Source organism: Enoplosus armatus, chromosome 20 (assembly GCF_043641665.1).
Source record: "Enoplosus armatus isolate fEnoArm2 chromosome 20, fEnoArm2.hap1, whole genome shotgun sequence".
Lineage (NCBI taxonomy): Eukaryota > Metazoa > Chordata > Actinopteri > Centrarchiformes > Enoplosidae > Enoplosus > Enoplosus armatus.
Window position 1 is genome coordinate 4,173,773 of NC_092199.1, and position 25,386 is coordinate 4,199,158.

The 25,386-nt window shown below is 42.9% G+C and overlaps 1 protein-coding gene across 2 annotated transcripts in view; it reads left to right on the forward strand.

Moving 5' to 3' along the window:
* wnk4a (WNK lysine deficient protein kinase 4a) overlaps nucleotides 1-25,386 on the forward strand; it is a 40,402-nt gene that overhangs the window by 10,657 nt on the left and 4,359 nt on the right. Inside the window, exons 2-16 of one of the 2 annotated variants that reach the window (XM_070926713.1) lie at nucleotides 5,513-5,685; nucleotides 6,055-6,275; nucleotides 6,872-7,029; nucleotides 10,111-10,199; nucleotides 10,703-10,922; nucleotides 12,201-12,549; nucleotides 13,371-13,522; nucleotides 14,591-14,664; nucleotides 16,351-16,486; nucleotides 16,944-17,060; nucleotides 19,105-19,278; nucleotides 21,509-21,563; nucleotides 21,886-22,017; nucleotides 23,291-24,144; nucleotides 24,809-24,896. In XM_070926713.1, the coding sequence (XP_070782814.1) occupies nucleotides 5,513-5,685; nucleotides 6,055-6,275; nucleotides 6,872-7,029; nucleotides 10,111-10,199; nucleotides 10,703-10,922; nucleotides 12,201-12,549; nucleotides 13,371-13,522; nucleotides 14,591-14,664; nucleotides 16,351-16,486; nucleotides 16,944-17,060; nucleotides 19,105-19,278; nucleotides 21,509-21,563; nucleotides 21,886-22,017; nucleotides 23,291-24,144; nucleotides 24,809-24,896 (2,992 nt within the window). The remainder of the gene's footprint in view (nucleotides 1-5,512; nucleotides 5,686-6,054; nucleotides 6,276-6,871; nucleotides 7,030-10,110; nucleotides 10,200-10,702; nucleotides 10,923-12,200; nucleotides 12,550-13,370; nucleotides 13,523-14,590; nucleotides 14,665-16,350; nucleotides 16,487-16,943; nucleotides 17,061-19,104; nucleotides 19,279-21,508; nucleotides 21,564-21,885; nucleotides 22,018-23,290; nucleotides 24,145-24,808; nucleotides 24,897-25,386) is intronic. The other variant, XM_070926714.1, reaches the window with a different exon arrangement.

Consider the following 25,386-nt stretch of genomic DNA (forward strand, 5'->3'; position numbering starts at 1 on the left):
AGTACTTCAAATTGCTGATTGATTGATTGTTTAAACCTTGGCCATCATTCGGACCCATGACTAAGCTCTTTTCACCCCTTTCCTGACTTCCAAGTCATCATGTTGACTCGAAGACTAAGCTCGTCCTGTGTCCTCCAGGCGTCTTGTGATCTTTCTGTGGTTTGATGGGTTTGCTGCAGACTACAAAGTGTTTGTTCCATTCACACTCTTCCCTTCAAATGCCATCACAAGGAGCAAGAATATCCTCTCATCACCATTTAACTTTGACCTGAGACGGCAAAGAGGTCTGCTGAAAAGCGCCACAGGTCAAACTGTTGCATACACACCATTCATGTTTAGTGTTAAAGTCACAAAGGGGGCATTGTCCATGAATTACTGATAAATTACAGCCTGTGATCTGCCTGGGTAATTCCCTAAACATCTTACATATTGATATTTACTGTGCTGACATATCAGCCATTGCAGTAATGGACACCTACAAGCAAGTGTAGAATAAGTCTTTGTCCTTTCCATAATCACAAGCGGCCATAAAAGAAGCAAAACAGAAGACAGTGCTTATAAATGAGAAGGAATCAGGTGGGTAGCGTGCAAGGAGAAGTTACCGGTTAGTGTCATTGCGCAATGCAAAGCTCAGCTTGAAAGGCAAGAGGATTATTAAAGGAGAGCTATACAGTGAGCGCAGAGACGTTTATAGGAGGCAGAGGTTTTGAGTGAGTCACTAAAAGCAAACACCAGACAGGTTAAGAGATGTTGGGAATAACAAAGTAAACAGACTAAAGATACAAGATCTCCCAGCTCTCAAACAAAACAGTGTGAGTGTACCGTTCAGAGGACGGCCTTGTAGTTGTGCAGATATATTAGAGCTAGACCGATAAATCGATAAGCTCATTGCAGATATATCTGTAACCCTAATTTCACAAATCACAGTTTACATTAGGGGGCTTTACAATCTGTACAGCATACAACACACTCCTTAGTCCTTAGACCCTCGATTCAAATAAGGAAAAACTTCCCCCCAAAAAAGCCCTTTTAACAGGGTTTATCGGCCGATAAGTAACAAGAAATAGCAGTACAAATATGGCAGAGTAGATGATTTTTCAACTGTAAAATGTACCACACAAGTGTATATTTTTGAATAGATAAAGAAATCTAAGGGATCCGTGTCAAGATTATTTTGTTTATGTTTAAAAACAAAATTACTCTCGGCCAATATATTGTTATCAGCTTTTTTAAACTCCCAAATATCAATATCGGTATCTGCCTCAAAAATCCAGTATCAGTCTAGAAAAAGTATTTAAACCTGACGGAAAAGGACGTGCTCGACAGGCCACACTCACTACTGAAATACACGAGAGATAGTGTAATCCTGCATCCAGGTCTCTTTGACTCGTGCAGGTAATTAGCCGGGCGCCACACGTCAGGTCAGGCGGTCGGTGTGAGAGCAGCAGTCAGAGGCTGGTTTGAGTCCTCAATCCTTATGAGATTAATGGCTAACCTCCCTCTGCCCGCTCCATTTACAGAACATGTCAGGTTTTCCTTGGAAAGAGCACACTGCCGCCTCAGTTCTCACCTGCAAACCTCTAAATGCAACACTGTGCCAGTGTAAGTGCCTACGTGCGTGTTTATACAAAGCGAGTGTCAGTCAAGACGGGGTATGTCAGTCTTAGAGGCGTGAGGTCAGGCTGGGTTTTTTTTTCTTTCTTGTTGCCTTTGACCTCAATCCCAGAGCTTGGCGAGTCAGTCGTCACCGCCTCTGAAGCCGTGCAGGTTCTCTCCCGCCTACTCTGTCATCAAAAGGTCTCTGTGATCTCTGGTCTTTATCTGCGGGGATCCTCACTGTCAGCATCTGGAGCACAGGAGTTATGGCCTGTTAACAGCACTTTCAATAATAAGTTAATGACAGGAAGAAGAGGGAAGGCTTACCTTTTAGTATCTTAAAAGGGTTCAAACTGAGGTCAAGAGGATGGAAAAAGTATGCCAGAGGAATTTGATTATTGCTGTAATTACACAAAAAATTGTTCTTATTAAAATAGTCTCCGTCTGCCTTCGTCCCATTAACAACTGCTTTCAAGGGCTGATTTCTTTTTAAATGAAACTACATATTTGTGACCTGTTTTTAAAGAGTTAAGTCTCAGATTTGTTGCCAATAAAGAGAAATGTATAATAAAGCCAGCCTTAAATAAATAATCAAATATCTAAATTGTTGAGTAAACCATTCATTCACGAATCATTTCAGCACTATACTTAACATCATTTTGAATGCAGATCCAAATATTTAAGACATGGGTATGAAAACATGCATTGAATCCCCTGCTTCACGTCCCAGCAGGCTATAAGTAGTATGACTGAATCCACTTTTTCACTTGCCCTACTTTTCTCTCCGTATTTAGTCAAGATTCCTACAGATACCGCAGTCTGTCCGCACCGTCTGGATGTTACTCAAATCCTGGTCGGACTTATCTGCTCGAGTGTGACATCAGGACAGTGCAAACCGCTCATTGCCGTATTAAGCCGCGGCGTACACACCACCTGGTTCGGTGCAAATGTCGTCTGACATGTCGTGTCCATGTCCTGGTTGTCATAATAGGGGCGCTGACAGGGATTTCTTAATACCAGTGGCTCCTCTACCGTCAACACTGCTTATGTAACTCCACTTATGTGGCACCAAGCCCAAGTATTTCCAACCCCAGCTATTGCAGACCCCCAACTCAACACACACACACACACACACACACACACACACACACACACACACACACACACACACACACACACACACACACCACACCTCCCAGCAGCTAAGAATAAAACATCCAACTGGAAGAGACGACGGTATAAGAAAACTTTTATCCGAGGCTCATTCACACACCTCTGAATCTAGACTGTTTTTATGGATATGACCCGCTTGTCTTTTTCCAAAATGGAGTTTGTTTTTGTGGCTCCCCCCCCTGCATCGCTTTCTCCAGTGTTGTGCAATGTTTTTTGGCCTCATTTTTCAAAGAGGGGGAGGTGGGGGCAGATAGATGCAGTCAAATATCCCATGGAAAAGTTAGATAGAAGCCTTGCACAGCTGTCGACAGAGGAGTCCTTCTTTGGGAAATGGCAGAAGGCTTCTGACTAAATATAGATATCGTTAAGTCTAATTGAAACACATTATAGTTATCTGCACTAATGAAAGAAATAATCATGTTTATTAGACTTTTCTCTGATGAACTGGCGACAGTCGAGATGTGAAAACAGTCTCTCAAACTGAAGCTTGAAATTACTGTATGGCTGATTTTTATTTCTGCTATTAGTCACAGCTTAAGTGCGTGTGTTTACTGGGAGGAGGCGTCGTTACCCTGAAATTAGCCAGCACCAATAACAATGCAATGAGATGACAGCATCGCATTATTATCACAGCTCATACTTGTGCTCTTGTTATTTCCATCTGTACTTAATTTTCCACTACATTTGACTCTCCACTCTGTCTTTTTTTTGACATTTTAAATGAACAATTTCTCAGTTTGGTGGTTTGGATCGAGGACACGTTTTGATGATTCACATGAAATAAAATCACCCACTATCAACTGCAGTTTGTTCAACAGCTCACATTTTGCAACAGCAGGATTTCAGTTTTTCCCTCTGAAGTTGCCAAACGTCTGCATTTTGCATTTTACTGTTTTGCAATCATGCCATCCAGCATGCCAAGCTGTAGTAAATCCTGCGGTTTTGGAAGCGGTCACGGTCTTCTAGTGGCTCGGCTGCATGCCACAGCTAAATAATGCATGTTACACCGACTCTGTGAGCTGCAAGCAGGCGACTATCCACAGGAGACAAAGCTCGCTACGCAGGGGTCTGATGTTGTCGCGCTTAGATACATAAATATCCAGATGCAACCCATAAACCCACTGACTCACTCACCCGGGCTCATCCACAAACTGCACACACACCCGGACATTCATTCATTTGTGTCATGTTGCGTGTGTTTTTCAGGATCTATAGAAGGAATAAACCTCAATGTGTGTCTTTAGAATGAGACTGAGTATATGAAGAATAGATTAAAGTTGAACTGACTTATTCAGAAGATAGACGTTCATTTGTATGCTCTAATAGCCCTTTTTGAGACATGGTGACATTTTAAACCTTACTTTAACTCAATCTGTTTTCTCTTTTTGGTTCTGACAGAAGTCTTACATATGAGGAATAAGCTGTGGCCTGTACTCGCATCATAAACTGATCACTATCGACCTAAAAGCAAACCACTTGGTCAGAAGTCCAAGGGCCTCACGTTAGAGTCACTGGAGTAATATGACAGTTTGACAGGTGACTGACGCAGGTAAAAGAGGTCTTGCGGGTCTTTAGACAGTCTGTCTCCTGTGTTGATGCGGCAGCTTAGCATTAGCAGCATTAGCAGCAGCAGCACCTCCTCACTTTCTGGGAAAAAAAGCAAGAGAGGCAGGACAGAGAGCAGCGGTCAAGTTGATTGTAAGCATAAACATATGCATAACATTTTTCCCAGAAATCTGCCTCAATGCAGGATTCATGGTCCTGAAGTCTCCCAGGAGTTTTCCACTAACCACCCACCACAGCCAGAGTTACTCCAGCAGCAGCTAAATTGGGCCATTCATCCAAGAGGAAGCACAAAAATGTCTTTGTTCATCCAGCGTGATTGCAGTGTTTGGTTCAGTTTTACATGGATTTCGGAAACCTCCTCCTTAAATTTGTAAAGTCGGAGCTCCCATTCTTGGAAAATAAATGAGATTATGTAATCGGAGGGTCACCCAGATGGATGAACCTGTGGTTTCCAGTCCCGCAGCGAGCTCATTAGTTAAAGCAACAGTGATTTATCAAATTGGTCCTGTGGATTTGCGTGCTGTGTTTATTGCTACCTCCTTACGTAACCGTACATAACCCTGACAAGACCGGAGCTCTACGACTCAACACGTGCGTTTTTATGGTTGACACAACAATCTCACCTGAAGGTCCAGTTAGTCACAGTTGTGGAGCTTTCAATAGAATTACATGACCTTCATCAGCAGATGCAGTTTGTCCAGTTGTGCAGTTGTCCATATTAGATTAGAGGTTTAGCTTCAGAGTTCATTCCTGACCAAAACAGTCTCACCTCGAGGTTCATTTATTAGCTGTTCTGGAGTGTTTACGTTCACACTTTTATAGAGTTTGTTCAGATCAGATTTGTGGAGTATACCACTCATGCATGTAAACATCATATCCTAGTTTTACAAACCTGGATAAACCCTTTTATTCAGAAACAAAGTCTTATGTTAACTTATCCAAACCAAACTGGGTTTATCCGCAACTGCTGAGGTAACTTTATCAGTGCAAATGATAAGCAGTTCAGATGTCGAAGAATCACAGGCACACCTGCACACAGACAATATGATTATATTCATGTATACAGGGAGCTGAATAACCCTGTTTTTTTTGTGTGTGTAAATATCCCAAATCTGATCAAAACCAGGATACTACTGTGCATGTAAACACACTCATAACAGTGTGATTTTCTCTGCAGACCCGTAAGCTGACGAAGGCCGAGCGACAGCGTTTCAGTGAGGAGGTGGAGATGCTGAAGGGCCTGCAGCACCCGAACATCGTCCGCTTCCACGACTCCTGGAAGTCGACGGTAAAAGGCCACAAGTGCATCCTCCTGGTGACTGAACTCATGACCTCGGGCACGCTCAAAACGTGAGTCTCTCCATCCAATTCCCCTTTAAACTGCAGACAGAAATACCTAAAAGCAGTTTTGGCTCTCTTTCTTTTTATCAGAAGGTGTTACATTTCTCAAGTGGCGGATATCCTTTTTTCAAATCTTCCATAGAAGAGGACATTTTTGTCATGTTTGACAGCTTTTCTTTTGCTTTTAAAGTTATGATAAAAGGAATAAGTACCAAAGAAAAGCTCCACTGTGGATGAAATGTTCTGGGAGAGAATTCTGGAAACTAGCTCACTTTGAAACTTCCTCTTAGCTGTCAAGTGTTTAATAAATAAGTACTTCCAGTGTCTTGATAGATTTAGAATGGGGTGTTTACTCTTGTCCTCCTGTCTTATTTTTAGGTACTTGAAGAGGTTCAAGGAGATGAAGCTGAAGCTGCTGCAGCGCTGGAGTCGTCAGATCCTCAAAGGGCTTCATTTCCTGCACACGCGCACTCCTCCCATCATCCACCGGGACCTCAAGTGCGACAACATCTTCATCACTGGCCCCACAGGCTCCGTCAAGATAGGAGATCTGGGGCTGGCCACTCTCAAAAGTGCCTCTTTTGCTAAAAGTGTCATTGGTAAGATAAAACATCTCCTTCCACTGATATCAGAAACAAATTGCGTCTATAACTACCTAAAAACTCTTTGGAAATGGGCACAAACATGCAAAACACCTTCTTCTTTCTCCTGCACACAAGCAACCATGGGTGCCTCTGTTTAAATTCCTGCCTGCATTTATAAAAGCGGCATCATTACTCAAATAACTTTTAATTTCATTGGGAACTTGCCCTTCCCATCAAGTTCATGCCAAGAGAAGCAGCGTAAAGACTTGTTGGTACTTGATTCTTATTGAAAGGGACACTTGATTTTTGTTGAGTTTAATTCACCAGGTCCAAATCAAACACTGTGCGCTTAATTCATTTACAAAAAGGAGTTGTGCTCAGTGATGTAGAAAATAAGTTTATTTTTGTTTTCCATTGTCTTTTTTACTGGGAACCATGTAATGTGTGCTTGTGCTAGTATCTTATGGGTGGTAACAGCTTAACTTAGTATGCACAGTAAGACCAGATCTTTCTTCAAGGTCCATAAAGATTTAATTAATTGCATTGAAACTGGACTTTTGACTGATTCAGTAGCAGTAATAGAATAACTGCTGGCCTCTGAACCCTGACAGGAACACCAGAGTTCATGGCCCCAGAGATGTACGAGGAGAAGTACGACGAGGCGGTGGACGTCTACGCCTTTGGAATGTGCATCCTGGAGATGGCCACCTCTGAGTACCCGTACTCCGAGTGCCAAAACGCCGCCCAGATCTACCGCAAAGTCACCAGTGTGAGTAGAGGGAAAGGATGGGGGGGGGGGGGCACCTCGTCTTTTCGCCCGTATTTAATATAATCGTCCACATGTGTTTCGCTTTCCTCCATGTGAACGTGGAATTAAACCCAGAGGAACCAGGATATCTTGTGTGTACGTCTGGATATCCTGGATCCTTGGAAAGACGTGGGGCCCACATGGAATGAAAGCTGCATTTTGTCTATTAAAGGCTCAGTTTTGTCCATTACAAGCTGAGGGTGTACAACCGTACCATTACCTGTTCTCAGCCCGCAATCATGACGCAGATGTTTCACTCACTGATTGCCAGTATACTTACCAGTTTAAAGATCCTGCCTAACTGGTTCTGGCTATTATGTTCACTGGAATATTCCCTCCTCCATGAAATAGGGTTTGATTGGAAAACTGAAGTGAACCACCGACACTGTTGCTTTTAAGCCTTGCAGAGAGACATCTTTTTCTTGCATTGGCAGACATCTGTCTAATGATGAAGAGGGCTTGAATCCCAGCCACTTACAGGACATAAACTGATGTTGGATTCAGATCGTATCGTAAAGTTATATACAGACAAAAATGTGGGACTTCTTAGAAAAAAAAGACCAGAAGCAGTGTAGTGAGTTTTAAGACCGTCGCATTACAGCAGTGGCTTTAGGCTGCCGTTCCCGATGACGCCACGGTGGGCAAAAGCAGGCGATGGTAGAGTTATATGTTTTGGAAATTGCGTCTCACCCTTTGCTCCACAAAAGAGGGCTGTTTCTTTTCTCGCGTGTCACATATGCAAAGTAAACAGTGTCTGACGGAGGCTGGAAAGTGAGAAAGCGACAATGCCAACAAGTCCGAGTGGGTCTGGCTCCTCCACAAACAAGACAACATAATAATGTTCCATGTGCAGTCGGAGAAGCTTACCCGTGCAACCAGATTTAATTAAAGTCACATTAGCTGCGCCTTTCATGATTTGTTTATGTTTTACGTTTATGTGCAGTGCAGACGACATCTGTCAGTTTATTGGTTTTTTTTTCACAACATTAAACATTAACCTATAAACTTTATGTAACTTTTCACTCATATGACGGAGCTCTATTTAAGGTGTCGAGAATAAGAAATATAGCTTGATATGTGAAAGGCAGAACATATACAAATGTTGCAAAGGACTATTTTCCATGTGGGTGGTCACGACTGTCTGCAGACTCTCTATGGCCTTGTTCAAAACATGTTTTAATTTCACATCAAATAAGTAGAATGATTAGTAAATAAATTCCTGCTTACTGTGGAAAAATGCCTTCTAATATACACTACATTGCCAAAAGTATGTGGACACCCAAACATTACACACGCGTGTGATTGTTGAGCATCTCATCCCAAAGCCATGGGCATTAATGTGCTGCTATAACCGCCTCCACTCTTCTGAGAAGTCTGTACAACGAGATTATATTGATATCGATTGATGCTCAGATTCTTTTCCTTGTTAATTGATTCATTTGCTTGTAAAATATCAAAAAATAATGACAAATGCCCGTCACATGAGGGAGAGAGAGAGTCCACATTTGCATATTCAGATCGCTTGTTTTATCTGACCAACCGTCCAAAAACCAAGTATTTTCAGTTAATTATCATGTAAGCGTAAGAAAACCAGCAAACACTGACATTTGAGAATCTGGAACCGGTGCATTTTTTGGCATTTTTGCTTTATAGAATGAAAACCATGGGAAAACCATTTCTTGAGACATTATCATGTTAAAACAGGAACTTCCTCAAAGTGTTAACACAATGTTGGAAGCACACAGTTGTCTAAAATAAGAAATGAAAATAAACCTTGAAAAATAGCCTCAGACCAAAAGTATGCAAAGGTATAGACGCAAGGGTGTCCAAATACTTTTGGCCATATAGTGTATTTGTTAAAGAATGTCAAAGAACCACATTTTGCTTTACTTTTACATTATATTTGGGCCAAATAATCATTGCAATAAGTATATTTAACAATGTTAAAATGTGAATATGATACAAATTGAATATGACACCAGCCTATTACTCAAGATCTTATCTGGACCTCTGTCACCACAGGAAAGGAGCAGAGTCACAAATTAGATTTGGATTGAGGGAAAACTGATTTACTCTGAAGGTGCCTGTGAGGACACCGAAGCAAACTGCTGCAACAAAGAAACGTGTGTGTTCTGCTTCAGATCCTCTGAATCACATTTCGCGTATGAGATAACAGCATTTCAGTGATTGCACTGCAGCTTTTTCTGGACTCCCTAATTTGTGTTTGCACTCAGTGACAGTTTGGGTGAGATTATTATATAACACTATTATATAATCAGTATGCTTTCTCTAAAGACAGTAACAGAAGTCAGACACAGTTGTCAGAGTTTGTAAAAGAACAAATGTTCTCCTCTCTACTGTCTCACAGTTTTGTCTTTTGTCTCGCTTAAACAGGAAGCAGAAAAGTTATTTATGGTTATAACAAAAAAGGCAGCCGTGACTGTGTGACATGTCGGTCTTTAAATGCGATAACAAAGTGTATCACTCAGCCTTTTTTTTCGGTTAAATCAAATTATTTGGGTGTCTTGATGTAACATCAGCTGGTTGCTTGGGTATCTGTAGGCCAAACATCTTTGTGACCTCGGCTCTTTGCTTTCTTATCTGTGTTTTTGCAGGGATGGGAGCTCGGCTGTAATCTATGTACATTCTCACAATAGCATTTAGAAAGACTCTCTTCTTTAAGTGAGTAGTGAATAGTCCTGCCTGAACATTTTCTCTCTTGGGATAAACGCTGCATAGAAGCTCCAGCTGTCAGGAGTTTAAAAAAAGTTCGGTTTAAGTGAAAGGAAGGAGAGCATCTTGGGTTTTTTCCATTTTCACGAGCTCTCTGTATTGTTCTCCTCTGGTGTTGACATGATTGCAGAGCCGAATGTCATGCTGGCTGGTGGCAGATGTCACAAAGCAGAGGATTATGTTAATATGCAGTGCAGGTGGGAGTGGCTGTTACTGCTGTGAGAAAACACATGGACAAGAAAGAGATTATTGTTGCTGATCACTTATTCTGCTTTAAGCAAAGTGAAACTCTTCTGATTGTTTTCACAGGGAATTAAACCCGACAGCTTCTACAAAGTCAAAGTCCCAGAGCTCAAGGAGATCATTGAGGGCTGCATTCGTATGAACAAAGATGAAAGGTACTAAACATACACTGTGATCAATAATAATGAAATAACATTATTTTTTTCAGTATACTAACAGGAGCTAACTAGAGTTTAGCTCAATACTCCCTAACAGAGCCAGAAAAGGACTAAAATGTTATGTTAGGGAAAAAAGTTCAAACTATGGCTCAAGTGCAAGTGATAAAAGGGCTCTTTAAAGGACTGCTTCACTGTTTTTTAACCCAGACTTTATTAAAATGCTGATTTCTGTCATTTTTAGTTATGCATAACTTCAGTTTTGACTGAGCATAATCAGGATCCAAAGACACGGTAGTATTGGCCTTCAAAAACAATCATATATTTTATTTGCAAAACCAGGAAGCTGACATTATTGGTAGATGTGTCCTTGCTGCACATCCAGCAACATGTAAATAAGAGAAATAACATCAACGTAACCTGATGCAAAGCATGTTTTGCAACCCTTTTTCATCAGTAGAACAAGCTTCAAGCATATGACTGATTGTCTTCCTTAACTGCAGATACACCATTCAGGACCTCCTGGATCACCCCTTCTTCCAGGAGAACAATGGCGTGCACGTGGAGCTGGCGGAGGAGGACGACATGGTGAAGCCGGGCTTGAAGCTGTGGCTTCGCATGGACGACACCAAGAAGCTCCACGGGAAGTACAAGGACAACAACGCCATTGAGTTCCTCTTCGAGCTCTACAAAGACGTGCCTGAGGAGGTGTCTCAGGAGATGGTAGGCCGTCTGTTGTGAGGTCCATGTTTACTGCTTCACTGGCCCAGTTTGTAGCCGCCATTAGTGAGGAAATTGAGTAATTGATCCCAGATCAACAGATAACTTCAGCCAATCCCCACATGTTCTCTGCACCCTGACCTTGATTTATGATGATAGCTTTTTATAGGTTTTCTGTAAGGAAGACTGACTGGATATGTAGTTGGTATTGACCCCGATGTTCTTAATGCAGTTAAGCACTAAATTCCTCTTCACAAAAGAAGGATGCTTTTAAGAACAGGCAATGAGCTTCGATGTGGACTCAGTTGAAATGTTTTCTGTAGCTAATTGTTTTCCCCCTTCAGCAGAAATATTCTAAGTTGAGTTACAGATCAAACCGGTTCAAGGTGTCAATAAGTCCATGGATATCGCTTATATGGTCACTTCTGAATAGGAATTTATTCTAAATGTACACACAGATATTAGATTTGCAGACCCTGTTACAGGCTAAGCTAACATCACATCACAGAATCTGACATTATCAGTGAAACAGACATTTCTCTCTTTGAGTTAGTCTTTTGACACTTGACCCCAAACAGTGACAGCAGCCTCTCTAATGCACCTCGACATCATTATGCTTCTTTTACGATCGCATTATGACAGCAGAAGCTTTGAAATGCACTCCAGCCCATAATGGGAACGCCTTGCAGAGTGTGTCAAGGGCACGGCTCAACATTTAATCATCAGCGGTTCGAAATGTGAGAACGTGTCTCAGGAAGCAGCCGAGGTCACATCTTTAATAATATAATGGCTCTCTTGCTTGTTACGAAACAGGCCCTGATGTCCTCCTGAGCCCCCTTCGTAGAGGTCACTTTTAATGAAAATGCAAGCCACAATTCCTTACTTGTTTACCTCTTTGTGGTAGTTTTCATCAAGATCAAATTTGGTATCAGCAGGGGACATCTAGTCCGGCCGATCTGCTGTAATCTGACTATGTGTTGAGAGGCAGGTTTGGACTGAGTGTCCCACTCTGCTGGACTGGGTGTTACAAGAGGCTGTGCAAGACTCCAGAACTGACGGCAGAATGTAGTCAATGTGCGCTGGTTTTACAAAACTAATGCTGTTAGCACAAAAGCTTCTGTCACATTAAAGGACTGTGGATGTCACAGCTTGCGTGATCAGGTCACTAAGTGCAACAGACCTGCGTAAATGGTCTCCATATTGCAGCAACACAGCATGGACCGTGACTTATACACATATGTTCATGTTGTGCCCTGACCATTTCTGTGTGTTGTTATGCAGGTCGTGCTTGGCTTCGTGTGTGAGGCAGACTTCAAGCTCGTGGCCAAGGCCATACGGGACAGGGTGACGGCCATCAAGCGGCAGAGAGAGAAGCTGAGGCGTCAGGCAGAGGAGCGCAAGAAGAAGCAGGAGCAGGAAGCCATAGAAGAAGAACCAGAGCCTCAGCCCCCTTTACCCAAAGTCAGCGACGTTGTTGCGGCAGAGTCCCCCACCCCGGCCCTGACGCCTCTGTCCCCCGTCACCAGCTCTGTGGACTCTGGCGTCAGCTCCAACTACCCTGCAGAGCCAGAGGAGCCCGAGGCGGACCAACACTTCCACATCCGCCACAACAGCCTGTCCTCTGCTAACTGTGAGCCGCCTAATATAACATCCCACACGTCTCTCTGCATCATGTTTTCAGTTCAAGTACAAGGTTTAAAACTAAACTTCATTAGGCTCATGAAACACACCAATTCTAAACCAATTGTATCATCAGCTTTAAAACAAGGATGAACACCAAGATTTCACCTGACAACTTTAATCCAAATAGCTTTGCAGTACCACAAGTCCTTACATTTCTAGTGTGGTGACTCTTATGAACTAATGGATGTTGTTAAAATCAAAAAACAACAAGAAAATAATACATTTAACAGCTTTGCTTTTGCAATATTATTATGGGGCATTAGATTTACAATTGTACTGAACAGAAAGCTGCTCAGATGTCAGAGCACATGGGAGGCATACAGTGAAATGTGAAACTGTAGATAACTAAATTATTCAGTCCCTGTAAGTCTCATGGTGTGTGTGTGTGTTCCCGCGTGCTGTGCTGTAGTTATCAAACATAGATAACTTGGTTTTTATCGAAAACAAAAGTCTTTTTTTGGTGGTCCCTGTGAATCAGTTCAATCTCCTGTGTGTCTCCAGAACAGTGCGAATCCAAAGTGAAACCCTACAAAGTTTGTATGGTTTATGTTTGTGTGTGTGGCATGTCTCAGTTTGGGGTCGTTAGATGTGTGTGTGTGTGTGTGTGTGTGTGTGTGTGTGTGTGTGTGTGTGTGTGTGTGTGTGTGTGTGTGTGTGTGTGTGTGTGTGTGTGTGTGTGTGTGTGTGTGTGTGTTTCCTTGTGTGAGGACAGTACAGTTCGTGTCAGTTATACAGAACACGGTTGGTCACATGCCTTTGTTGAAACAGCTGACTGCGAGACGGACGGCTATCTGAGCTCCTCTGGGCTTCAGGATCCACTGGAGGCCGGCAGCTTCAACGCGCCTGCGACCCCTCCCACCACGCACACCGACACCCCGACTGCAAACGGTTTCCCCATCCCAGCCCTCCGCTTCCCCTCGGTGAGTGGCCTCAACAAAGAACTTGGAGGAGGCGGGAAGGAGGACTTTACAAGACCTCCTTCATCAACATTACTGAGTCTAATACAGCGCAGAGTTATGTAAACAATGTATAGTTGGAAAGTAACACAGTAAGGTATACAAAACCTTTAGGAAAAAATCACAACTTACTGTTAATTTGCTTTAATAGTTTAATTATTTTCCTTCTGAGCAATACAATTCTGTCCAACTTGTGTTTTTCTTTAAGTCAGCACATATTTGATTTTACAGTTACGTGGCCACGGACGTAATTTGTAGTTAAGCCGAGAGTCTACAGCCATGCAGGTGGCTCTGTGAGGCAGCACTCAGGCACAGCAGTGCTTTGAGCTAAATGCTAACGTCAGCATGCTAACATGCTCAGAATGACAATGCTAACATGCTGATGTTTAGCAGGTATACTTTATACCATGTTTACCATCTTCAACACAAAGTACAGCTGAGGCTGATGGGAATGGGAATTAGTTTTTGTCATTTTGACCTGATTATGGCACTAGATGAAGAGTCAGGGGATCAACAAAGTAATTGCAATTCATGCTGTGGGGGGACATGAATGTCTGAGCCAGATGTCATGGCAATTCATCCAATAGTTGACAAGATATTTCACTCAAAACCCGAAATGTCAACCTCATGGCAGCGCTAGAGGAAAAGTCAGGGGATCACAAAGTCAGTGTGTTTCATCCTCTGGGGACAACGGAAGTCAAAATGTCATGGCAATCCCTCCAGTAGTTATTCAGTAGTTAATCAATAATTTAATCTGGACCAAAGTGGTGGACCAACAGATCAGCATTGCAATCCCTGGTTAAAAACCGTGGCCACACTTTTATCAACACAAATTGCCAACTTTTATGGTTAATTAAAACGCAAGTAATTCCAAATGAAGAAAAATGAAACATTTTCTTTTGACATAACCGGTTAGAAGTAAATCAAATGTTTCCTGACAGCTATTTTTGTAATAAAGCTTCAGAAGAAAAATAAATAAATGGAAGTCTTTATCCACGTTTACCTTACCACATCTCTCACTTCTATTCATAGAGTATTGCTGTATCCAACAACATAGAACATGGCAACTCAGGGCCCCCGAGTGGCTTCAACTCCCCTGTGGACAGGTAACGTTCCTCGGCCTTCTTTTCTCCTCAAGCTGCTCTTTTTTGTTTTTTAGCATCCAAGGAACAATGGAGTTCAATAGTCCCTTCTTTATTTAAGTTATAGACCTGACAATCAATGTGAATCTAGTAGAAATGTCTGGTCTTCACTCTGTAACTCCTCCTCCTCCTCCTCCTCCTCCTCCTCCTCTTCCTCCTCTTCCTCCTCCACATCTGTGGGGCTGCGACAACAAGCTGGAGGCAATCACCAGGCTCCTCTGTGTTTTTATTACAGTGCAGCCAAATGGACCCTTGCAGGTTTCTGAGTGGCTCTCAGATGTTGTGGAGGCCCTGTTTTCCATGTTGGTGGGATGTTAAGGAGAGAGCGCCTTTATTCTTGGCATGAGAGCCGACAATGGACGATAGATGGGGGGGGGGGGGCCGTCTGGGCTCCATCTGATGTTCCTCATCATTTTTTCATAATCATATTGTCGCCATGCACAACCTGAGTTCTGATGCTTACTAAGGCTGCGAATAGTGATTGTTTTCATAATCGATTCATCTCTTGGTTATTTTTTTGATTCATAGATTAATTGTTTAGTCCATATCCTTTTCAAAAATAGGGGTGAAAATGTCATTTTCAATGGTTTTAAAGTCTTCAAATTGTTTGTTTTCCAAAACACAAAGAATATAATATGAAATAAAGAAAAGCAGTGAATCCTGACTAAACAACATTGTGTGCTTGAACACAGTTAACTTTCTGTATTTAGTTCAAAATATGTTGTCTATCAATGTAGAATTTGGGTGGGATTTACAAAGTATTATAGACCAAAGACAGTGATGGTCAAAAGGTCTTTTACAGTTCAGTTTCTCTGCCATGATTGACAGTTCATCTGACTTGTCCATAGCAGATTGAAATAAATGCCAAGTCTAGTCGAGCATCGTGTTTCACAACAGCTTAGGCCCTCGTTATTTAGGATCCAAAACATGCTTAATTCGTCTTCTGAGAAAAGCCTTGGATTACTGATGAGTAGAATTGCATTTAATCAAAATGGAGGCATCACTTGCAATATCAACACCAATGTTTAATCTTATGTAGTCTTAATTTCCATGTACTCGCTGTTTAAAGGTGAAAACAGGCTTTACTTTGAACTGAAGTTACCCGTAAGGTGGAGGCTTTTAAATAGAGAAAGGCGGACGCTGCCAACCAGTAGGCCTGTAAATGTTTTGCAGCCTGTGGATGGAGGGGAGTCTGTGACCACAGCGATCCAAAAAAGCCCAGGAGATGCAATTAGCTGAACCAAAGCTTTTTATAAAACACGCTGAATGTTCTCCAGTTCTCTGAAACCTAAAACTCGTTCATTGTATAAATACAACGCATCACGTGGACGCGTTGCTTCCTCTGGATGAACACCAGCTTCTCATAGACTCTCAACAGGCTTATTTAAAATGTGTTGTATTTAACTCTGCTGTTTACACCCAGGAAACATGCCACTGTAATGCATCGAGACTTTATTTGACACTTCAGAGTGCTGTTTGTTATTATGTGTGATGCCAAGATAATCAGCCATGATGGATACTCAGTTCCTTTTACGCTTCTGTTGTAGATGATGGATGTACTTTGAAATTACCGCATGAGGAATGTATCAGTGGCTTTTTTGGAGGGGCGTATTTTCTAACCAGAAGCATGTATCATTTATTTCTTTGCAGCTACGCCTCCGATGTGACTTCGGGCTTGAGTGACGGCTACGAGGGCCTATCAGAGAAAAGCGAGAAAACGGCTGCGAGGCGAACTGCTGGGAAGCTGTTCAGGAGGAGGGCTCGCTCAAGGCTGCGCATCACTGGGGTACAATAAATCAAAAGTTTTATTTCATTGCAACACTGCGGATGCATTCAAGCACGTCATAAACAAATAAATCAACCAGCCGGACTGAATGATTGAATTAGTGGATTCATTTTATTTATGAGCGTGCGGTGAAGCTCCACCCTGATTATAGCGTTATCAGTAGCTATGCTGTTCTCCCCCCGGCAACCGCAGTACATTTCTCTTCTGATCAGGATGCTCTGTGGCCTTTTAATGAGCGTGTTTAGACTAGAGGCAGAGACAAACAGCTCATGCATAACCGCATGTGCATACAGTGGTGCTTCAGTGCATAGTAGAATAAAGACACTGCTTTTTACAGTAGACTCACACACACACACACACACACACACACATTGTTCCTCCGGTGTTTAACTTTGCTCAGTGTTTTAGAGGGTAAACAGACACCTGTCATCAGCATTGATCCTGTCCTTCTCTGCAGCTCTCTGATAAAGTGGACCGGGTGGTGGAGTGCCAGCTGCAGACGCACAATGACAAGATGGTGACCTTCAAGTTTGACCTGGATGGAGATAACCCTGAAGACATCGCTGCGGTCATGGTGAGCCGAGCAATGATCAACAGGCACCGTATTTACAATGTCGATAATAAAACGAGGTTAAAAACTGGGGGGGGGGGGGGGGGGGATTCTTTTGTTTCCTCTTATTGATTTTTGTGAAATTTGGCTTTGGACTAAGATTAGATTTGGTTAATGATTCTGATTAGGGAAATCCACCATTGAACCTGTGAAAGAAGTACTGATAGAGTCTTTAATCTATTCCATAAGAAATCAATTTCATTTAATTTGTGGACAAGAAATCTTATCTTTGTGGGTACAATAGCAAAACAAAGAATTGTTGCGGTGGCAGAAGTTTAAACTCTTAAAATGAACCTTTGCTAGACAGCACACATGCTGGTCACAAGTGGCAGTGACCAGATAACGGTGAAAACTAAAACTTAGTGTAACAGTAGGACAAGTAGACAAAAGCCTGAAAGTCAGTAAACTGACTCAGTAAATACAGAAATATCTACCTATAGCTGGCCTCCAACGTTAGCCACCAAAAGCTACTAGTCATACCAGACCAAGTGGCAGCAAAAACCTTGAGTATATTGAATTAAGCAAAGGTAGTTTTATTGGTTAGGAGTTTAACTTTTAATTTGTAAGAGCAGGAATGTGTTATGTCTTCTGTCAAATGTTCCATAATCTCGCTTTAAACAAGATGAAAGACAAGTCATAAATGATATGAGAATGATGTTTGATTTACTTTGGACATTTGCATGGCGGTCGCTTGACTTCTTGATCCCCGCGGACACACCGGTGGGTCAGTCATTATAAACTCATGCTGTGCAGCCAAACATTGCTCACTTTTTAAAATTTAGGAGAGATCCTAAAGTTTCCAGACACCAAATATGTCAGGCTGAAGTTTGGTGAACTGTGTCTAAAATGATCCACAAGACATCTCTAATATTTCTTAATATTTAAAGCCGCCTGAGGAGAAATTAAGAGGATGTTAAGGGTTAAGGGTCTCCGTTAGACACTGAATCTCCTAGAGCTTCATAGGATTTGTACAGAAGTAAATAAATGAAGTCATTGTCAGCTGATAAGCCTGACAGATTCCTCTATCTCAGCTGGACGTGCACATGATTCATCCTGCTTCCAGTTAACAGCCTTTTGTTTGTCGATCCGAACTCCTATCCTATAATTTATCTAACTTTCTGTCAAGTGAGTGACGCAGGTAAGCAGCCCCCCCACTCCCCTGTTGTTGCCTTTAAGCCTCATTAGAGGCTGCAGTGTAGAGAGAGGTAGCGTACATACTCGACCCTGTGTGAGCGAGGCGTGATGAGGCAGCGTGTGCAGCAGTGAATGTGCTGTTTTCCTGACTCTTCAAACACAGTAGGCTTTTGTTTACTGAGTCTTGGCGCAGCGGGGGTGCTTGGCATCACAACAGCCCCCGTGGTTCTGCGCAAGGTTTTAAATGAGCTGAGTTATGCCATGCTGACAGGAAAGGGTCACCACGCCCCAACCCACAATGCACAGCACACATTCAAAACTGCATGAATATGCAAAAACTCAAAACCTCCTCGAACAAACTGTATTGTGGATTTACATGAGATGATTTATGTATTTTTTCCTAAGAATAATCATGAGCTGAGGTTAGGTGGGTGTGTGTTTGGGGGGTAGATTTCGTAGACGGACACACAAATGAACAACAAGTATGTCTAGTAAACTTAGAAGCATGTGTTTTTCTATCTATTCCTTTACTGTACTGTGCTTCAGTACAGTTTTAAGGGATTTTTCTATTCCTGTACATTTTTATGCTAAATATTGTACTTTTTTGTAATCTATTTATTTGACAGCTGTGGTTACTCTAAACTTTTTTATATATTTTTATATAGAAAACATGTGAAATATGATGCATTTTTATTGATTTAACTCCCCAACGTTACATAAAGTAGATCAAATTAGCGCCACCTCAACCGGTTGAGAGGCTTCTTACACATTAATGCATTAGTATTAACAATACAATGATATAATATATCATAACATAACTCTCAGTGGCCATTTTTCTGACTACTTCTTCCATCAATGTCCTTTTGTCTTCAAGGTGCACAATGAGTTCATCCTGCCGTCGGAGAAGGAGGGCTTCATCCACCGCATGGGCGACATCATAAAACGGGCAGAGTCTCTGATGGCCAAAGAGCAGCTGGTCCACTCCAGCGGACACCGACTTCCCCAGCCTGCTTTCCACGGCGGGGTTAACTCGCTGTCTTCCTCACAGGTCAGCAGCCGCTCCTTGCCAGCAATCCACATCACAGCATTTGTTAGCTGAGAACAAAGGAAGTAACTGTAACTGAGCGTTTTACTGTGCTGTCTGATCGTCATAAATTACATCGGCTATAGTGTGTCTAGCTGTGCTTATCTAAGGCAGACCCATAAATCTGGTGCAAATGGAAAGAGTAGTGCTTCCTACACTGGAAAAACCTTGGTGGAGTGCTTTCCTCAGTGTCCACAATCCCTCCTGAGACCTGCCCTTAAAGACACAAGGTTAAGTGTTCCTGAAGCCACCTGAGGTAGTGCTTTCATTTAGAACATAATGTTACTCAAAGCACTAATGTCATGAAAACCCTGTGATTTGTGGAAACATACCCCATGCCTCCTTTTTTTTCACATGTATTTGTTCCCACAACCACAAATCCTTTCCAGTGCTTACACCATAATGAACTTTCCAGCAAATCTGCCCACATTGAGTGGATGAAATGATTGTTGGATTTGCTTGGATTTATGAAGCCTTTCTGAATTAAGATTCTGTGAAACTGTAAAATGAAGACTTCCAGGGGAGAGAAAAAAAATAGTTGTTCGGAGCAGTGCCACCCTGTAAGATATGACCTAATGCCTAATCAGGTACAGTTTGCTTATTAAGAAAAGAAGTGTTTGTTCTGCCAGGATATGTTCCACTCTGTGGAACACACCAAACAAAATCTCCTTGTGCCTTCTAGTGAAAATGATCTAAGATGTTCATAAATGATGGAGAAAAGAATATTGTGTGGTTTCATGTAGGACCAGAGACAAATAAGAGCAGTAAACTTCCACCGCCAACTTTCTACCTTGTTCATGGTGCATGTTTCCGACCCCCTAGCTACATAATTACCCCGAACCACTGTGGACAAATCTCTCCTGGCTCCAGTCCAGCACCTGATTAAAAACCCTCCATGGACCACATCCCCCAAGAAGCATTATTATGGCTGCTCTTCCCACCACAGTCCGGCCAAAAAATCCAGACTAAGCTAGTTAAACCGGACAGAAACCCGCAAGCACAGAGACTCAGCTGTCTCTGTTGTAACTCTGAGAGTTTTGGGAAGAGACACTGAGTATAAATGGAGCTTGATTCCCTGGAAAGCCATGCTTGTCGAGCTGCTGTTAGTTTACTTTACCCACCGCTTGAAGAACAAGAATAATAGTGTGTGCAGGCCGTACTGAGCTTAATGCTAACATCAGCACGCTAACATGCTCACAGTCACAATGCTAACATACTGATGTAGAACAGGAATACCATTTTCACCATCTTAATTGAGATCGTTAGCATGTTATCATTTGCTAATTAGCACTAAACGCAAACAAACAGCTCTGCCAATCCATCCAGAAGATGTTGAGATATTTCACACGGTATTTGAAAACTTTGACCTGCTGGTGGCGCTAGAGGGAAAAGTCAATTTAAATGAATCTGAGGTATTCCAGTTTACAACACAGACATTGCCGTCTGATGGAGCCAGATTACAGCAGCCAGTTATCCAGATTATAGAGGTTAAATGACGTAATAATATTTACATTAACTGGTTAATAACATGGGATGGAAACAGCTCTTCACAAATGAACGATAAATTCTTTACAGCCGTCTTAGTATTAACTTTATTGTCCACTTAATACACGCTGTACCACACTGACGAGCTATACATACTCGTATACCTGAGGTCAGGCCTCAGGGTCACCTACGCCATCTTAGGTCTGAAGCATCCAGTGTTTTAGTCCCTTGTTTAAAGGAGAATTTCATAGATTTTATAAGTCAGTTGATGAGGCATTACTACACAACCTGTGAAAACAGTTGTTCAGTCAGTGAGTTGCATTATGGGAAGTGTAGGATCTATTGTTTTCAGAGCCTGACCCATATTGGGGATTCAAAATTCTGATAACCCGACTGCTTCAGCATTGATTTTGTCCATTCTGTGTCTCATTTATGGAAGTAAAATATGTTCTCTTTTAAATACTCTCTTTTAAAGACACTTAAGCAGCAACAGGCAGGATATATTTAGTACTAATACTACAGTAGCACTACTTTAATATGAACACAATTATCTGCAGTCCACCTATTACTGCTGGTGCTCAAACCTGCAGAGTAGTTTTGTGCTGCAGCTGAATCATACAAAGGTTAGCAAGTTTAAACACACATGCACGTTTTTGTGAGTAATGAATAGAAGTGGAGATTGAGTTTTATCAAATGTGCTCTCTTACAGCCGAATCTGCACAGTCACACTCTGCCTCGAACCAGCTCCTCCTCTTCTCTGCCTGGTAAGTCTCACGTCTGGTCTGATGAATTTAATTCACCCATTAAGAGGAAAGTGGATAATTTGACGCTCGAGGAGATAAAACATGATTTGAATTAAAGTGAATGACTGTGTCAGGACGTTGCCCCCCTGCCTTCTTTTTAATCATTTCAGGAAAGTCTGAAACTCACAAAGTAACATTAAGTGTGTGTGTGAAAGTCTGTCTTTCTCATCACATGTCAGATTAACTTGCATTTGTTTGTTGCATCTTTTTAACTGTGCATGATCGTTGTGTGTGTGTACTGACGTGTGTGCATCCACTCATGCATGTGTGTGTCTTGTCTCAGACTTCAGTGTGGCTAACCCGATCGTTGGGGTACGTGGCTCTCCCCCGTGCCCCAACGGAGACGTCTTCGGTGCAGACATTACTTCACCTGGGCGACCTCTAATACGCTCACAGTCTTTCCACAACGCCCCAGGTAAATAGCCCTCCGGCCCTCCCTCAGGTCCCTACATGAAGAGGCCCAGCATTGTTTACTGTTTCAGCACTCTGAAAAATTGTTACAGTCCTTTGGCAAAGAATAAGTCAAAGCAAAGCTCAGCTACCTCATAAACCCCCCCCTCCCCTCTTCTCAGGCCCGTTCTTGGTATTGTTCAGACATTCGCATGGCGCCATCCACCATCCCCACACCTCAAAGCCTTCGTCTGTGTCTGCCTTGCAGCAGGGCCTCTTGGGTAATTACCTCACCTGAAGGGCGCTTTCTGGCTTTTAGGGAGCTGTGAATGCTGTCGCTGTAAAGCATGAGCTTTTCTCCAGTGCTGCGATAGTCGGCAACATCTGTTTGCCAGCACAAACTCCTACAGAATTTCCAAGAAGGCCTCCTCCCCCTGTCAAAGTGTCCGTCCCCACAGGAGGGACATTTGAAGTCAATTAAAGAACACATATCCTCCATATGCCCCCTGTTTCAGCCTCATCGGCCATCTGAATATCCTCATCCCCTCTTGTCCTGTATCCCCTCCCTGCTGGATGTCCACTGCATGGTCGCTTTCGCAATGCTTCTTGGCCACCCGCCACCGTTATAGAGTGTTGCCTAACCTATGTTTCCGTCAGCATGGAAACAGTAAAAGACTGGTTTGCATCATCAGCGGCAGGAGGCGTGGTTTTATAACTGAGGAGCCATTGTTTAGGTAAGCGTCAAATCAATGGATGGGGCTAGGATACTGGCATCCTAAACAACTCCCCAGGGAGTGATGTAGAAAGTACTTTAATCTCACAATCAGACCTACAAAGTTGTGTACCCACACGTGTGTTCCATTTAAACTCCTCGAAAAAGTCATACGTAAAAGCCTCACTCGCTCCATTGATGCTGAATCCCTCACAGCCATGTAAGCCCGGTGTACAACTTCTCCGGCTTACGGATGCAATTACAGTCGGATACTGCTCTAAACAAAACGTCTTTGTTCACCATGGAAACCCTTTTATTTCAAAGTACGGGAAAGATTTATGCTCCACATGGCATATGTCTTGGCAGGGGGCTGAAGAAAGAATTAGAGTGACCAAACCCTGACGAGAGAGGAAGAATGTGTGATCTAACTTGTGTCTCTGGATCAACTCTGTCCAATATTCCACTGCAACTGTGCGACGCACTGATGTACAAGTTAAATAAGACAAACCTTTTACTTTTTTGTACATGTTTTTCCTTGCACAGTCTACACTCAAGATAACTGACATTTGTAATGTTTGTCTTACAGGATCTCCCCTCCACTATCAGCACCATCACCACCACCACCACCCTGCGTCTCTCCTGCCCCACCATCAGCACTACCACGTGCCCTTCATCGGCCACAGTCACTTCCCATTCCCATACCCAGGCTCTCCTGGTTCCCCCAAGCCAGCCATCCATCCTCCCCTCACACGTGTTGCCAGTAATCCCACCTTCCCTTCTATTCCCTCCCCAGCCCCCGGCTCCCCAAGTCCCCTGAATGAGACCCCAAGCCCTGGCAGCAGTGACAGTGTCGCCATGTCGCCACCCGCCCCTCAGCATCCCAATATGTGGCCCCCCCACACGCAGCCCCTATTTTCCTTAGCTAATGTCATCTCCATGGCCATGAGCATGGCACAGTCTTTCATCCCTCCTGCGAACCTGCCCACCCAGGGGATGCCCTCCTTTCCAGGCTTCCACCCCCAGCTACCCACTCACATGGCCCCACAGTCCGGTTACCCCTCCGTCTACCCGCAACATTACCACACCTCACCAGTAGAGGTCCCTTACCCGACAGCGGGCATCTCAGCGCAGAACAACATCTACAACAGCCCTGAGAATATGCCTCAAATGGATGGTTTCCCCCAGAGCAGTCATCCCAGCTGGCTGCACCCGGTCTCTCCACCCTCCATGCCTTCCACTCCTCCACTGGCTCCTCAGGAGCCTTTGCAGCAGGTCGGACTCTCCAGTCCCCCCGGCCTGACCCAGGAGGACAGTCTCTACAGTTATGTGTCCCCATACTCAGCACAGGTTCCAGCCCAGGTTGAACCCAAATCAGAGGTCTCCAGTTCAAACTCCTCATCAGAGCTTTCCCCATCACCCCCAGAGAGCCCAGACAGCACTGTGAGTCCCTGTTGTTACCTTTAAGTCTAAGTGTCTCTCAGAGATTCCTTTGAAATAATGTTGTTCGCATGCAAATTAGTTCTGAAATGACATTTAAGTCATTTCTCAGGCCAAAGTGCCAAACATTTACTGGTCACAGCTTCTTAAATGGAAGGATTTGCCCTTTTTCTCTATTTCTCTATGGTTGTAAACTGAATATCTGGATTTTAGACTGATAACAAGTTATATGAAGACGTCAACTTTGGGCTCTGGGAAATATATATATATATATATAGATATAGGGCTTTTTTCACTATTTTATGACATGTTATAGACAATTCTTTGATTAATAAAAAAGGATAAGGATACACCAATCCAACTTTTTCTATACTCAACTCAGGCTATCTGCCAGTACTGATTACCAATCCAATACAAGTGCTCTGTTTTTCCCTAATTTAAAATCGGTGTACTGCCACTGTGTGGAACTCATTTGGATAATTTTATCTAAGTGAGCGTTAAGGATTTCTGTGCCACTATAAAGTGATTTGGTGGCCTGCCATGACTGATGACTGAACCACCGAAGACATTGACGAAGAAACTGTATTTAATGTGGATCTGTCAAATCTGGTCCAATACCCAGTCTCCTGTAGCACTAATGCTAACAATATTTATTCTTCCTGTCCAGTTATCATCCTTCAGCTCTCACTTGCACCCCGCTTTACCTGAGATGAATGCCAGTACCCCAAAACCAAAAGCCTCTTCCACTGAATATGGTAAGAAGAAATTCTTACTAATTCATGTTCGTTCTCATGTTCCTGAAACGGTTTCTCCTCCGTCTCTGGATCATAAACACCTAACGTGTTGTATGTTACTAGCCAGGGGCGGGAAGAGCTGGAAAATGACATACTGTATGATGTTTATGTTTGCACCCCAAACAAACCCACACACATGCTTGTGTATACACACAAATGCACCCACAGCTAAATAATTAAGTAAGTTTTTTTTTTCCTCTGCTCCATTTTATGATGTATTAGGTCTAAATACAGTCTGATGTCTCAGTTACGGCCAATTTGCCTTTCGGGTTGTTTTCAGTTCCCTCTCTCTTTCTCTCTACTGTATCCGTGGTGACATTATCACCTATTAGCGGTGCCTCAGGAGCTGTTGCGTAACCGCGAGCCTGGATGTAATGTTCCATTCAAAACGTACACAAACGTAGGTGTGATTACGACCCTGCCCACTGGCAATAGCCAATCAGTGAGCAGC